This window comes from Clavelina lepadiformis, chromosome 9 (genome assembly GCF_947623445.1).
Source record: "Clavelina lepadiformis chromosome 9, kaClaLepa1.1, whole genome shotgun sequence".
Taxonomy (NCBI): Eukaryota; Metazoa; Chordata; class Ascidiacea; order Aplousobranchia; family Clavelinidae; genus Clavelina; species Clavelina lepadiformis.
The window spans coordinates 14,248,224-14,264,653 of record NC_135248.1 but is presented as its reverse complement, the minus strand read 5'-3'; the positions used below and the strand labels follow the sequence as shown (position 1 = coordinate 14,264,653).

The 16,430-nt window shown below is 35.9% G+C and overlaps 2 protein-coding genes across 2 annotated transcripts in view; both read left to right on the top strand.

Moving 5' to 3' along the window:
• The window catches only part of LOC143471282 (uncharacterized), a 139,011-nt gene that overhangs the window by 22,082 nt on the left and 100,499 nt on the right, over window positions 1-16,430 (top strand). The window contains exon 3 of the mRNA XM_076969712.1: window positions 5,860-5,910. Coding sequence (XP_076825827.1) covers window positions 5,860-5,910 — 51 coding nt within the window. The remainder of the gene's footprint in view (window positions 1-5,859; window positions 5,911-16,430) is intronic.
• Window positions 7,906-15,945, top strand: LOC143470659 (uncharacterized). The gene is made up of 8 exons (XM_076968917.1): window positions 7,906-8,609; window positions 8,717-8,908; window positions 9,145-9,323; window positions 9,439-9,479; window positions 13,103-13,177; window positions 13,465-13,727; window positions 14,389-14,685; window positions 15,823-15,945. Exons 1-8 carry the CDS (start codon window positions 8,487-8,489, stop codon window positions 15,943-15,945), a joined length of 1,293 nt encoding a protein of 430 aa, XP_076825032.1. The 5' UTR covers window positions 7,906-8,486.

Below are 16,430 nucleotides of genomic sequence, written 5' to 3'. Positions count from 1 at the left end.
TCACCAAACAACCAAAATTGACAAGTGCAGTGTGAAAAACTGCTCAAGCTTCATGGAAGTGCGCTCTTAGTTGTAATGTGCACAGTTTGACCTATTCAATCTTTAAATTAAATGAAAATTGAGTGAACATAATTTCTGTCTAAATCATTAATTTCAAAATAATGCGGCAATGAAGCTCATAAAAAGCAGTATTGAGTGCACCTATGCCAAACTCTGCATTCTGGTTTGCTGGTACTACTACACGACTTGGATTTGTGGACTCAGTGTCAATTCATGAAGTTCAGAAATTGTAATTCAAGATGTTGTCAAGGTCGTCATTCATGCAATCAAATTGAACTTGGCCAGCCTTGAAATTATTGTAACATAAGCTACTAACTTAAGTTTTAAACCAAAGTTTTCCATTTAATCTAAATTTCAAATTTAAATTAAATCATAAGTTGCGCACTCAAGAGCACACTAAACATTTTTGGTTGCTTGGCATACAAGATCTTGCTGAAAACTTGCCATACTCTGCAGTTCGAGTAATAGCGCGTCTTTGGTTTTCTCATTATGTGCCTTCGGCATATACATATGCATATATACATATACATACATATGCATCACAGACAATGCACCCTGACCTCCAAATTTTAGAGATTGTGGTTGCTGCCACCAAATGTCAGCTTAAAGAGAAGAAACGATCTTTCAAAAAATGAGACATTCATGGGACTTACAATGATAGGTGCCAACCATTTAAACCCTAATACTTATTTAAATGTTTGACCAAACTTGACAATAGCTGCCGCCTTTTTTTATAAAGTTTCATGCTAGGTTTTTGACAAAACACTTTATGATAAACAAAGCAGTTGTAACCATATTTCTTACAACAATTGGGAGACGAATTAGGCAAAATATCTCATAATTGAATTTTAGAATTTAGTATTTTTAAATTAGGGCGTTTCAAAGTAAGCAGGAAAATGAAAGAACTAAAAGCTTCATTATTATAACTTTTGGCTAATCTATGTCAGGATTAAGAAGAATAGTTAACAATGGCGTTATGTCCATTGATTTACAACTTCAATTTATCATTTTACATCATGGCTTAAAGAGTAAACTAGGTTTTATTCCACACTTTTAACCAGAATTGCTGCCGCATCTTATTGTTTCATGTTTTGTTGTTTATATTTTGCCACAAGTTGTACGTAGCACAATTATGATGCAAACCAGAACAGAATCAACCGTGGAGTGAACGAACTTTCTAGCTTTCCTTCCTAGATTTAAAAGAATCTGATTTGGTTTCTTTGCTTTGTCAGGATGAATCCTACGTCTATGGTTGTTCATCCCTGAAACTGCTCTTGTTTGATTTGTCAAAATTTTATGGCATGAAAGGCGTATCTTGAAATGCAAAATCATTCGTAAAATCATGGGGTTAGAACTGTTGCAAATATTTTGTGCAATGCAACTTTACACGGCATGAATCAGCAAACCTTCAGCAGCCTAAAACCATTCAAAACATGCAGTGAAGTGAAACTTGATATGAAGTACCATGGCAATGGTCTGCCGTTATTTTCACTTTTTGTCATTTAGAACTAATGTTTTATGACTTCAAGGTAATATTGGCCCATGGTTGCATTGTTCATTTATAACATTTGCTGTTTGACTTGTGCAAAATGTTGACACAGTGAAGTCATGTCACAAGACGTTGCACCATTAGTCAATGCTAATGTTCACAGCAGCGATGTCAGATTGAATTATAATGTATGAGATAGGTTGGTATTGAGAGATCTATGAAATAATTAAGAGTTGAAATAGTTGTTGATTTAGTGCGGGCAGAACTTCATTATCTTGTATGGCAAGCCTATGTGTTAGGTGTGTCTGTTGGTCTATTTTCTTACCATTATGGGCGATAGTCAATTTAAGTGAAGATTTCACCAGCGCTTACTTGCTGAGGTTGATACTTAAGGACATAGGGTTTAAACCTTTGTATGCTAACTGGACTCAGCAGTTGAATTATGCTTTTGGTTAATTAATAGCTACATGTTTGATCAATAAACAAAAAAAGATAAAATTTGTGGTTGATGCTGTTAACTTCAAGTAACTGTTAATGCTTCAACTAAACAGAAGTTTATTTAGAGTAAGGGAACGATTTGTGATGATATTATAAAATTGCTTGCAAATCGAATGCCGCATAGAATACTTGTTTACGGAAATCGGCAAAGCAAAGCATTGCGTTACGTGTCGCCTATGCATGACTTCCTGTGTCGTTACAAATCGTGACGTGAATTATTCTTTCGTTTATAGCTATTCGTTGCGTCACAGTCTACGAAGTTAACCATAGAAAGTGGTCGACTTTATTGTGTAGCTGTCACAATGTCTTATTTAATGTAATCGTTTAAACAAGAAACAATATAACCAGTTTATACAGTTGTCATGGTGTACAGTTGATTCTAAGATTAAGAGAAGCGAAACAACGACCTGAGACTCATTCATTATCGATGACTACAATTCAACAGACAAACATTGTAATTGAAGTGGTCGTCTTTACAAGACAAGGAACGAAAAACACCATTTCATTAGATTAATTGTATTTAAACATTTATGACTTAACATCATTGGATATGTTTTAACCAAAAAAATGTAAGTACATTGACATTATATTGCATTTTGGCCATTATATTGGCCAAAGAACTTATCTTGTTCCACAAAATCTTGCCAGTTTGAAAAAATGTTCAGCAGGATATTTTCACGTAAAAAAAAATATCCACGAGAAACAAGTTCACCATGGAAACGTACCTTGGTTTCAAAGATTTATAAGTAAGTTATACTTTCTATCTAGGTCGTTTAATGCTAGCAAGTTTGTGTTGTTTCAAAGCAAACAAAGAAAATTTAAGTTTACTATTAGGCTTCTTATCTTTTTGTTGGAATTTTTATCATAGTAGATGTTTTGTTAACTTATTCATCTATCTTTATATCTTCTTTTTTTTCTTTTTGTCTACTTTTTGTGGTATAGTTTGGCTAATAAGGTGCAGTCAGATTCTATTTAAAAATATACTTTGTTTAAAAACCAGGATTAAGACTGGGTGTGGCTAAAATTGAGGAAGGGGTTCCTTTGGTAGAGTCAGTCGGTATTTCAGTAGTAGGCGTATTAAGTGACTGACAAGTAACAAACCGAGTCTTTTAAGAAAGTTTAAAAACTTACCGCGAAACGCACAAACACCGCGATAAGTTTCGCAGGTGCATCAGCACAGTATTTGATCTTATGCAACAAATTATAATCACACATTTATTACATAGTTGTGACGCCTTTGATTTCTTAGAGGCTGAAATCAAATAGTATCTTTTATGTAATAATATGATCGTGAGGCGACACTTAATCGAAAGACAGTTTATCGAACGACAGAAGTGTCGTAGTACCTAATATGATTTACCTAGTTTATATAAACTACTTGTTTGGCCATATTTTCATTCCATCGTGACTATGTGTTTGCCGCTACAGTTTTGAAATGTACCACAAAGGTAAAGTCTATGTATCGCAGTAATATAAAATAGCAACTCTCGTAGCATCAGTTTAGGCATGAGTTGGCCACACCTGTTTGGGAGTATACAGCGATTGGGCAATCGCTATACTGCAAAAAACAAATAAAATGGTAGGCTACAACCAAACTTTATTTGAAAGAATTTTTTCATTCATTTTTCCGGTTAAGAACCGTTAGCAAATAGAAATAGGTTTAAAAGAATGAATGCCTGATTGCCTTTTTTTATTAGTACACCATATGTCATCCAAGGCTTATACGCTCAAACAGAAATAAGTTTATTTGACAATGTCAACTAACAACATGACCGCATATAAGGTACAAACAAACACATGGTGGCGCCAACACAAATATTATACAGGTGCTATATTTCCTCCCATGTCAAATGTAAAATTCCCTATAAACTGAATTTAGCTAGCATCAAAGAACACAGTTCACTGCGCTTAAAACAGGATCGACAGAGTTTTTCTTCCCAAGTCATATTCAATAAAAACATTTTACAAAATTATCATTACATTTATCCTGCACACCAACATTATCAACTACAACACTGTTTCCATGTTTTTCTACCACAACAAAAGGTTCTCTATGGAATGTAGTAGATAATAATTTAAGGTCTAACCCAGGTCCAGGTCTAACGGCACTAAGCACAACAGACTGTCTTAAATCTGCATGGTCCTTCCCCTTTCCCTCAACTTCTGCATCATGGTCACCAGCAAATTGTATAGTCTGTTGCATCACACGTTGATACACTTCGGGTGCACAACTCACACCAAACATGAGACTTTTACAATGATTTAAGTGACAAACATTACTCACTCTTCATGAGTGACAAATGTTGTTATTTCCCTAGACTGAGGGTCTAATTCGATTTGATGATAAGCGATTTTTAATGATCATTCGATTTGATATCCAGTTTACTAAACATTTCACATTGGTTTATGTCTTGTAATACTTCATCAATGATTGGTATTGGATGTCTTTATAGCTTTTTATTAGCTTGCTACACCACCACACACAGGCGAATGTCAGCATTCGATTTTGACATGACAATTACCGGTGAAGCCCAAGTTGTATATCCACTAACCTTTTCAATGATATCAAAGGATTCCAGTTCCTTCAGCTTCTTGATTAAACGGTTACAAATGTGGTAACTGGTAAGGGATACAATATAGATGTTGACAGACAGCAGTGACATTTTCGTCAACGAGATTCTTTAACTGGAAATCTTTCACCTTTACAATCCCTTCAAAACAGGAATTGTACTTCTGTAATAACTGCTCAGTGCTTTAATTGAGAGAATGTTGAGATTTGTTGCAGTACGCTTTCCAAGAAGTGCTTCTCCTTCAATAACTACGAAGTCAATAGCAGGTGGAATTTTCCCAGGAACGTTCACACAAGCTTGAAAAAGCACCAGGCACCTTCTAGGACGTATCACTGCCATAAGCGTAAATATTTCCATCGTTAAAAACACTTACATTTTGCAGATCTTAGTTTCAAATGTTCCCACAGCATATAATTTATAACATTGCAGGATGCTCCTGAATCAACAATCAGTTCAACTTTCACCTTGATAGCTACCAAGGTCATTCATTTCTAACTTTGACAGATATTCTGGTCCTTCAGCACCTGAATCTTGGATTTGACGTAAGCTTCCAGCAGCTTTTTGTCTTAGATTCTGGTCCATTTTGTAGCAAACAGCAAAGTTGCCCGTGTTCCCACATTTGCAGCACCCTCTTCATTTGACTGGACATTTTGGGTCTTTTCCTATGTGACCTTCCCATCCGCACCTGTTGCATTTTATTTCTTGTCTTCCAGAAAAAGACATGTCCTCAGCGTTTGTTGCGCTTCTGTGCGGTTTACCATCATTCATTTTATTTGCGTTTTAGATAAGGTCTGCATAAAACGAGTAAACGATCGTAATAACTGACAGAAAGGCAAACATTAGGAAACGTTTTTGTAACATCCACCAGAGTTGGTGAAAATTTTTCTCAAGTGTTGCTACAATCACCAGAAGCAAGTATATATTCATCCAGCAAATAATTTAAACATACTTTTGATTGTAGATGCCGGAAAAATGATGGAACGGTGATCATTGAGAAGCGGGTTTCAAAGGACCATGTCAAATTTGCAGACAGCGAAACACAAACTTTCAAGAAAATATGTGACAACAGCTTTCATCACCCAAATGTCGTCCTTTATCTTGATACCATTGAAGATGTATTTAAGAGTTTATATGATCATGAAAATACATTGCATTACGGTTAAATAGTGTGGCTTGTTTCAATTAATTTTGGTAAAAATATGTTGCCTACTATACATAAGTTTCACATACACATTCTTTTAGGAGGATGCAATTTCACTGTATATGGAAATGTGTGATGGTGATCTTGAGGAGGTATGCTGATTTTGTTGTGTCACATAGTAGATTTTAGGGGGCATTTAGCCTGTGCATTGGACTAGGATTAACCTACCTACATACAGAGCCGGCATTTGCTATTGCGGGGTCCCTTGCCGATTTTTTTTTGAGAACAGATCGTGAAATAATCCTGTGGTTTGTACAAAATAAAAGCTAAATTGTTGTTCTTGTTTCAGTGCTAAGCAGCGCTGGGCCTAATGCAGTTGCATCGCTAGCATTGGTCAAAGGTCCGCCCTGGCTACATATCGACCTCAGTGATAAAACGTGTTAAAAGCCACCACACGCTGCTAGTAAATAAAGAGATTCGACTTAGATACTAAGTTTTCCCAAATGCTAAAACACTGCAGTCAACACTGTGTCGATACCGGACCGTCGTCTTACATTACGCGTTGTGAAAATTATGGGCTACCCAAATAGAAACATATGTTTTTTTCAAAAATGATGATGAAACAGATTACAAAGATTTTATTTTGACAAAATGTTACAACAGGCAGCATGCCAATAATCAAGCTACTAAATCACTAAACAAGTCATGTATATACTTTTTTTGCAAATACTATTCATTCATTCACAAATTTAAATTACATTTGAGAAATAGGTAGGCTAGTGTGCCCCAGCATAGTGAATTAAGCACATTTGCTCCAAAATTTCTATTATTTGTTTAAGTAAATGCACCAAATTTAGTCTTGCAAAGTCTCAAACAAATTACTAAAAATTACAATGGACCCAGAGTTTATATGGAAAATAAAAGGAATGTCGTTAACTCGTAACAATATTAGTAATGTTTATTACGTATTTTTGCAGTGCACAAAGAATGGTAAACTTAATTCTTGCAATTTAACTGCTTCGGAAATCTGCAAAGATATAATTGAGGGAATTTCCTATTTACATGGACAGAATATTAGTAAGTACTTTGTATAACTTACTCATAGAGTGTTCATAGCTAGCTCAAAAAACTAATTTGTTTGATATCAAAGAACACATTTAAGTATTTACTGAATGGACTGGTTAAACTATTTAAAAAAATTATTACGAAAATATGACAGTCAACTGTGATATGCTCAATAAAGATTGCAATACGGCGGACAATTAGTTAAGCGTGCAAAATCCTTTTGTACCCACTCGATTTTCCGGTATCCGAGCAAACACAACTAAATTTTGCGTGCAGTGTAAACAAACAATACCATTTGGTCTGAAGTTTAATTCTTTTATTTCTTCAAAATCAGTTGAATTCTACCTCCTTCTTAAAAATTCTTTTGAAATAATTGCTATTTGTTTTGTGTATAAATAAACATAAATAAACTTTTATTTGTTTAGTTCATAGAGACGTGAAGCCAAGCAATTTCTTGATACGTTTGAGTGATAAAAATGCAACAATAAAAGTGACTGATTTTGGTTTGAGCAAAATATTGGCAACTGATGTATCGAGCGCACCCACCACTTCGACCAGCACTGAGGCATTCATGGCTCCTGAGTATCATCGGAGAGAAGATGGAAGTCGTGAAACATCATGGGTACACTAGCTGTAGTGATGCATACTCCACAATAATAAATATCAAAATTCTTAACATTTTAGTGTATTTTTTATCTCACAAACTTTATCAAATTTAAAATTTGCAGTTAACCCCCGGAAACAATTTTATTTAATTATAAACGCTTTTTTGGCACATTTTGAGAAAAATCAAACGGTGTATGCCTCATCATCATGAATTAAACCACTTCCATCATGTCAGGCCGACCTCTGCAATCTATCTCAAATCATTAAACTTTTTTGAAAGTGTCTTTAAATTTATCACAATTTTACAGAGAAAGTCTGCCGATATATTTTCACTTGGCATTACCTTGTATTATGTCCTCACAAATGGGTGTCATCCATTTGGTGACAAAAATCCTTATGAAGCACCCCACAACATTCAACAAAAAGCTTCTCCTAATTTGGATCTTCTTGACTCAGGTGCCTTGTTGCCTAAAAGTTGATACAATTTGTTTTGCTTAATAATGACATAATTTGTGTACTTGGATAGGAGAGGTAGGCAGTACCACGGTACTATGGTACCGAATTACAATACTTTTTCAGTACCAATATCGTCAGTCCTTTTTTGTAAAAGTACCGAATCCTTGTACCGAAGTACATTTTTCAAGATAAATCGTTTCCTTCAAAATGATTACTTCAAGATTTTGGGAAGTATAATTTTTATAACTTCATTGTAATTAACACGTAGTACCAATTCCAGCACTTTTTGTTCATTTTTTAATTAAAAAAAAATAATAATCTAAATTCAGATAGTAGGATATGTGTTGAGCTCATACCCTCGGGCATGTGTGTTTTCTAGTGATACATACACGCCTCTCTTCTATAGTGATTTTCTATGATGCTATCAAGTATTGCTGTAAGTTTTCTGCAAGCTTTGCCAGTTGTTTTTGTTTACATTTTATCTTATTATGTTTATTATACTTTGCCTACATAACATATCTTTTTTCCTGTTTGAGCAACGTTTCTAGTGGACGATTTATCCCAAGAGCAAAAGGAACTTGCAAAGGATTTGATAAAGAAGATGTTTGGATTTGACCAAGAAAAAAAGGAGGTTGATTTTGACCCAGAAAAGCGACCAGCAATACAACTTGTGAAGTTTCATCCACTTTTCTGGACGTCAAAGAAGAAAATTGACTTCTATAAGGTTGGTTCGGATCAAAAATATGACAGATAATATTTGATGATTACAGTATAATTCAGCTTTGCGTCTTTTCTATATTTTTAATGAAAATTGAATATTTGCATCAACAGGAAGCCAATAGGTGGTTTTACACCCAATCCCGAAAAAATGTTGAAAAATATCAACAAGCTCTTAAATACTTTGAAAATGAATTCAACATAAGTATCAACAATGTGCCATCCTCCTTAAGAAATGAGAGAAAGTTTCCTATTAAGGAATGTAGAAACGTCCATCAACTTCTTCAAAAAGTGATACGAAATATGGTAAGAAAAGATAAAATCCGGCGGCTGGCTAAATAAGCATGTGTAAATGCGCATCTTAATTCTTAAATACGCATCATATCAAGGTTTATTATGAATTGGCGTTTAAATTTTTATCTAGGGCAATATTTATTGAAACAAAGACACCATTTTAAACCTAGCTTTGTCAATGTGTTATTTAATAAAGTTAATTTTGAAACATTAACTAAATGTTATTTTAAACTTGATATTGTTTCTAGGATAAACATGGTGATGAGAAATCAGACGAGTCTATGGAGCTGCTGGGATTTTTAAACAACGGAAAGAGAGATTATGATAAATTTTTACTCACACTTACAGGACCTTACCCTGGTGTACTTGCTTATCTGTGGTGGTATCTAAGTGACGAGGAAATTGAGGGACCATACTATCCAATGAAGTCAGCTTTGCATTATTGCTGTTTGATAGTTTGTACTTTATCATAGACAGTTTATGCCATGTTACTGATTACTAATTATTATTTCCCTCAACCTTTACGGTTTGTTGCTTTTCAGAGATTCACCACATACTGGATCAACAAAACAAGGTTCTTTAGGTAGGCAATTTGAACAACGTTTCTATTTTATGTTACAAATATTTCTACAATGAGTTGAAAAGTATGTCGCTACCACGCAAGTATGCTTTGTAATACCAGTAACAACAAGTTGGCTTCTGAGCCATCTCCTAACTAACCTGTGTAAGTTAGTTGTACTAGAGAAGGGGTTCTTAGTTGGGAGTGTACCCTCCTGGCGTACGACAAGACATTTCTGGGGTTGCAAACTTCTCCACTAACTTTAACTAATACTTACGTGATTTAGGGGTTCACTTGTAATAAGATACAGGTTGTGGTTTCTGTATATTTACCATCTGATTTTACTATGATGTATTCACTACATAGACTCATAGAGACTCATTGTCTATACCAGAGACCTCAAACTGGAACAAACTATAACAACATTAGCAAGTCTCCAGCTTAGCCACTTACCAATTTAAGCCGTCGTTTATCGAAGTAGGAAAATACTATTAGTGTAAACAGCTAATTGCGAATGCTAATTTTCAACTTATAAGACATGTCAATTTTGCTAAAGTGTGGAATATAAATTAACCAAAAACTAATATCCTCTGATTCAAACCCTTACTTCTCGTGATTAAATTACTGATCTTCGTGGCGAATTGAAAAAAACGCTAAATTTCAACTTAAGATGATATTCTATTTTCCAAACTCTAATTAATTTAAAACTACTGTGTACTACGACCCAAATTCTCACCTCTCATGACTAAATCACCTCAAAAATTAATTTGTACACAACAAGTAAGTCAAACAGAGACATCCAGTCTAAGGACCCAATCGCCGAGTGAGAATAATTAAATCACCGACCACCTCGCCACCACATACGAGAGTCATAAAATCATCAGCGAACATCTGCCGGTCACAGGGTTGCCATATTGGCTCTTTTGACGCCAAATTCTTCGAAATTGGCTCTTTTTAGTACTGTTTGGCTCTTTGGCGTTTTTTTGGCTCTTTTAATGAAAATTGAATTTAATTGCATAAATAATAATCCCTAATTTAGGAAGTGTGAAATAAATAATTATCTTATTACCAGTAGAATTCGCCTATAGTGACTTCGGCTATAGTGACAATTCGCCGATAGTGACACCTGTTGCGAAGTCCTGTTTGCAAACCATATGTTTTGCATAGAAATGACTTCGCCTATAGTGACTTCGTGTATAAGAACACTTTGCTTATAGTGACACCACATTTCTGTCCCTTGGGCTAAAAAATTTCCGTATAAGGACACTCGTTAGTTTGTGATGCAATAATATATACTTTATCCATGCGCAAGCAAGATGATAGAAAAGGTTTATGAGCAGACTTCATAATTGTGATGTAATAAAAGCGTAGGCTACTGTTGCTGCTAGCCTTGTTCCAGGTTTTTGTTGTTGTGAGTTGTGACCATTTTTCTCATATCTCTTTAGTGGAAATTAATTGGACTGTGTGACCTTTGTCTGATTTGACGTCACACTGTTTTACTTGTTTCTCTTTGCATAACACCGCAAACTTTTGTACATTCATACATTCTTTAGCTATTTGTCTCAGACACAGGTTTTTGTTTCAGATTTTAGTGCTATTGCTACTGTTAGGGCAAAAGCTTGTAGCGGCCGTTGGGTGTTTGTTTGGTTTGTCGCTGGTTCGCGCCCTCGGGACGTTCCCAGCATGTGTTGTGTTCTTACATTCGTTTCACCAGCCAGTTCGCTTTCTGCCTTACTTGCGCACACAGGACAGATGATTCGATTAAAGTCTTAAACTAAGATGGTTGTGTTTTAACTTTAATATATGAGCGAAGCTAGCTTACAATTGAAACAACAGCCTTCTGAGTCAGGAGTCAGCAACGGATTAACCTAACGACGTACAAGCCTTAGCCTTCGCCATAAGCTATAGTGTAATTCGTAGTGTGCAGTTATCTACTATGTCTAGGTTTACAGCAGATAGAAGGTACAATCCACAAGAAGTTCTTCAAGTTGACGAAGACTCAGATGAAGAAGACTTTGATGAGCCAGAACCAAGCATACGTGAGATTGACAGAGTTTGACATAGAGCAAGATGTTGTGCAAGAAGAAAGTAGTTCGGAAAATGATGTCCCTACTTCGCCAAACAGAGACCAGATAGTCAGTAGAGATGGTACCGTTTGGGCACCTGAGTTTCCACCTCAAAATGGACGTGCAAGTAAACGAAATATAATTAAAACAAGGCCAGGTACTAATCAGTTTATTCTCGCACTATGAAAAGAAAATTGCAAAAGGGTCAATTGACCCCTCTGGTAGTTCTAGGGTTGAATTGTAATTTTGTGGTTAGTAAAATTATTTGGCTCTTTTTTATTGTCATCTTGGCTTTATTTGATCACTGGGATCTGGCAACCCTGGCCGGTCACCGTATTATGGTTCAGCAACTTCAGTAAACTGACGCCGTGAAATTGTCACTTTGAATGAAAAAATGTTGCAGCAACCGTTTCAATTCTTTAGATTATTTCTGATATCCTGGGTAAGTGTAAGGCAAAGTTAGTAAATTAAGGGTTATTCAAACAAATTGAAACGATTTAAATGTAAACAATCGAAATGATATACCGGTACCGTGTACGCATAACCTTGTGTACCGGTAACAGCAAGTAGGCTACTGGCCTATAGTCTAATCTAGCTGTACTGGGCTAGGCTAGGCCTACAAAGGCTATTTTTTAAAAGATTTCAGAAAGCTTGGATGGAATAGGCTAGAAATAGCAAGTTACTAATTAATGTCTGTAATCCCCTTAATCTTAAATCAACACATAGTACCACAAATCAATAATAACACAGAAACAGAAAGCGTTTTATTAGATTTTCTGTCTACGTCTAACGCCAGTCAGCATCCACCAGGTAATGGTTGTCCACGGATAAGGTAAGAATCATACTTTTCTTTGATTTGACCTGTCCAAGTCTTGTGAAAAACAAATTACTCAGTGTTTCTGGTTTAAAGAGGTGTAGACTTAGGTAATTCAACCGGCTGTAAGGCACCAGATCTACAGACATTAGCCTTACTTGCAGTGTTGTAATGACTCGACACTTGCAGTGTTGTAATGACTCGAGTCATGTTTTTAAATTACTTGACTTGACTTGACCTGAGTCAATACTTGAAATGACTTCACTTGACTCGAGTCTTGGAAAGTAAGTTGGCACAAGTCATTAAATCCTTGTTGTTAATTTATTAACTAACTGAATTACAGACATTTGATTTGGTTGTAAATCATCGGTTAAAGGTATAGCCAATGACATGACTTCATTTGACATGCATAATATTTTAACTTGACTTGGTTCAATTAGTCTAATTTGAATTGATCCAATTTGACTCGACTCGACTTAAGTCAACTTCCCAAATGACTTAACTTGACTCGAGTCTTAAAAAAATGACTTGGTTACAGCCTTGCCTACTTGTTTTACCACCAATTTCTAGTGGGATTTTATTTTAAAGAAACTGCACCCGTACCTGATTTTTTCTATTGCATATAGGCCTAGGTAATATTTTTACCAAAATGTGTTAAGAAATATGTTTAGGAACAAGTGTAGTTAATATCCTTGTATTTAGTTTCCATATCTTCATGTTCTATAACATGCAATGCTGTGAATCTAAAATGTTTCATTATTTTGCAGAAAATGAAGAGCGCAGAAAAATAACTCGAAAAATAGAAAAGTTTCAACATGGATGTAATGTATCTAGTGATAAAGGTAATGTATTTGGCAAGAGCAGTGCCTATAATGTATTTTAGCAGTGTATAAACTCGGTAATTTATATTTGGAAATATATGATGAAAAGGCTGTGTGATTTTTAAGCCAATATTTTAACCTTATACCGGTTTATTCTGTGTGTTTGGCGCCACAGTAAGGCATAAAATGTGTTTTTGACATTTGCTTGTAACCAACTTGTAGCCTAGCCTACACCAAGTACAAGTCACAGATAGGCCTACAGTTATTTAAATGTAGAACAAGTGAAAACGAAAGTTATGTTTGTTTAGAATATGAGGCACTGGAATTGCTGCGTGTTTATGAACAAATTCATCAAATCAATGACGAGCAGCTCACCACGAATGCAGCGGAACTCTTCCCAGAAGACCTGCGTTTATCCGATATCAAGTTGACAGAATCACAAATTGACTCGCTCCTGTTTATTCTCACTAAAGTTGAGAAACGCATCGGGTTGCTTCATCTGGTCGAATGCTTTTCTAAACCAGAAGATGTCGGCCGATTATTTGAGGCAATTCAAGCAATGCCAGGAAAGGTTTGTTTATTTATTTTACTTTCTACTTTTTCGTTCGTCTTCAACTTTGTTTACGAACTCGATGTGTCGTAACAATGCGCCTTTGTTTTGCATGTGACGTCATAATAGTTTTTCCCGCTTTTAAGCAAACATGGTTTGTTGAGATTCTGTGCGTTGTTGTTGGTCGGAATATTTTGTTTTAATTTATTTCAACGGGGCGTAATTTCCCCGCGCAAGTCTTATTGTTTAAATCGCTGATAGATCTGGAATGCGCAGTAAACCTGGCCGCTTAAAATTCGTTCGTTTCATTGAAAAAAATTGCAAAATTTAATCGGTTCAGTTTAGGCTAAAATCAGCAGCATCTGACAAAGATTTGGCCAGAAGCAAATTTCAAATTTTTACAAAAGTAAAAATATTTTTGCGACTTTAATATCAAGTTTTATTTCTGCAACGAATACTCAATTGTGGTTTAAGTTGGTCGCTTAAAATTCCTTCTATTTTTCTCAAAATCCAAGAATTTGTGTTGGTCCAGTAGGCTACTGTAGGCCTAAGCTACCTCCGTGCTAGTTAGTTATTAATTAGTTAACAGTAACCAGTTAACTTGTATGAGTTAAATATTAAGATATTAGTCTTTGTTATAACACCATGTTGTAGTTTAATTTTGCAAACATTTTAACTCTAGATCAGATCGCTTTATATCAGTTACAACATAATCCCGAAGATTCCTTCTAAATCCTTCTTCAACAAAATCGAGGATGAGCTGAATATGTGGAATTGCTTCCCTGATGATGACGCAACAGATGGGAAGCGCGATGCGAACCAATCAGAAATCGCTGAAATTCAACGAGTCCTTGACCAATTGGATGACTCGGTATTATTTATGTCTTGTTATGTTTGTGTGAAGTTGAACATTGCAGAGGAATTTAATCTCAAACTTTTAATTTATAGAAGTTGGAGATTGGTCTTGGTCTGCGCGATGGTGAATTGGTCGAACTCCGCTCGCGAAAGTAAAGTGACGTCTCCGTGTGACGTAGTCATCTTCAAGCAAGAAATTGGTTTTACTTCGATAAATACCGTTCTTGAAATCCATTCATTTACGCAAAAGTAAGAGCGACCTAACGCGATTATATTTTGTCAATCGCGACCTGGTCGGGAATCGAACTCGGGATTTTTAGACAATGCAGTTCTCGTTTATCCTGATGCGCCACGCAAAGAACTGATAAAATATTGCTTAAAAGTGACTTATATTTGTATTAGCTTGCATAGTTACGTAACAATTGTATTTGTTTGTCACATACGAGTTAATTGATTTTGTAAACACCGCATATGGTTGTGCTATTTTCTTGTGATAATTTCGAGATTTCTTATCATAGAAACTTGTACATTGGTTTTTCTTGATAATTAATGTTGTTTTTCTATCACTGGCGATCAGTTTGATCTGTGGCGGTTGGCGTCATGTCATGTTAGTTACTATTTCCTTTGATTTCTTTATTTTATCGAATTTTTTACATTCCTTAGTTAATTAACGTTGATTGCTTTGCTTTATATTTTGTTCACCTTCTGTAAATCCATTCAGTTGTTTATTTGTTTCTTAAATTCAATGCAATTCTATTCCCCACGTGTTGGCCGATTGATGTCTGCGAATGTGCTGCCGAGAAAGACACGCGACCTCATGATGAATCAAGAAGAATTTTTCGTGCTCTCAGACTTGAGTAGCTCTTGATTCTGACAGCGGTCGAGAAAGCTCTGTGAGTCGTCGTCCAAGTCGGCTTTCACAATAGAAGAATATTCGCTGGAGAATGCGCAGAGAGCATCATTGTCAATGGGCAGAGACGGCAACAGATGAACCAGACTAAGAGTTTATTGCTCTCACTCATTATGGCGCTTTGTTTTGTCCTGGTTTATTTAACTACGGTCTCGATCGTAAACTGACTACACTGTGAGGTTGTTGCTTCGGGCGCTAAATTTTAGGGTGATAAAATATCGATTAATTTGTAACAGTAACAACACAAATAACATAATTTATCAATTGTGGTGGATACATCAAGATCGTAAGTTACTGTTGATGTTTCTTGTTGAAAAATTACTATCTTCTAAAAATGTTTTCCATCTTTAGACTACCCCAATGCAATCACCACAAGGACAAGCAGGTTACCCGTACACACTCAACACCGCATACACGCCAGATAGTGTTTATGGTCGGCCGGATACAACGCCGCACGGTGGCACATTTTCTTAAAGTCGATTGGGCCGCCAACCAACATGTTGCCGCAGAAAACACTAAAAGCAAAGTAACTTTCTATCACAATTATACTTTCATTTGTTTTGTGTAAAAGCTGTGGCATAGATAGCAAAATGTTAACTGCCTTCGTTTAACAGAAAGCTCAGAACATTTTAATTGGCTGGAAGCAATCCATAGATTGATTGTCTTTCACGTTGTGTAACCAATCATATTTTTGAACTCAGGTCTGTTGCGTGTGAATGGGGGGCACGGCCGTTCGGGATTGGGCAAAAAAACACACTTCGAAAAATCCCAGAATGACCCCGAATAGGCCCAAAGAACTGCAAGGGCACACCCCAAGCAAGAACCCCGAGAGTTCAAAGAACACTTTACTAAGCCCTATGTCATTGGCGGGTACGGCGGTGTTTTGGGGTTTCCACCGTTTCTGTGAAAATTATTTACCATCTGGTTTGAGACCTCAAACTTCCATCCTACTAATATTG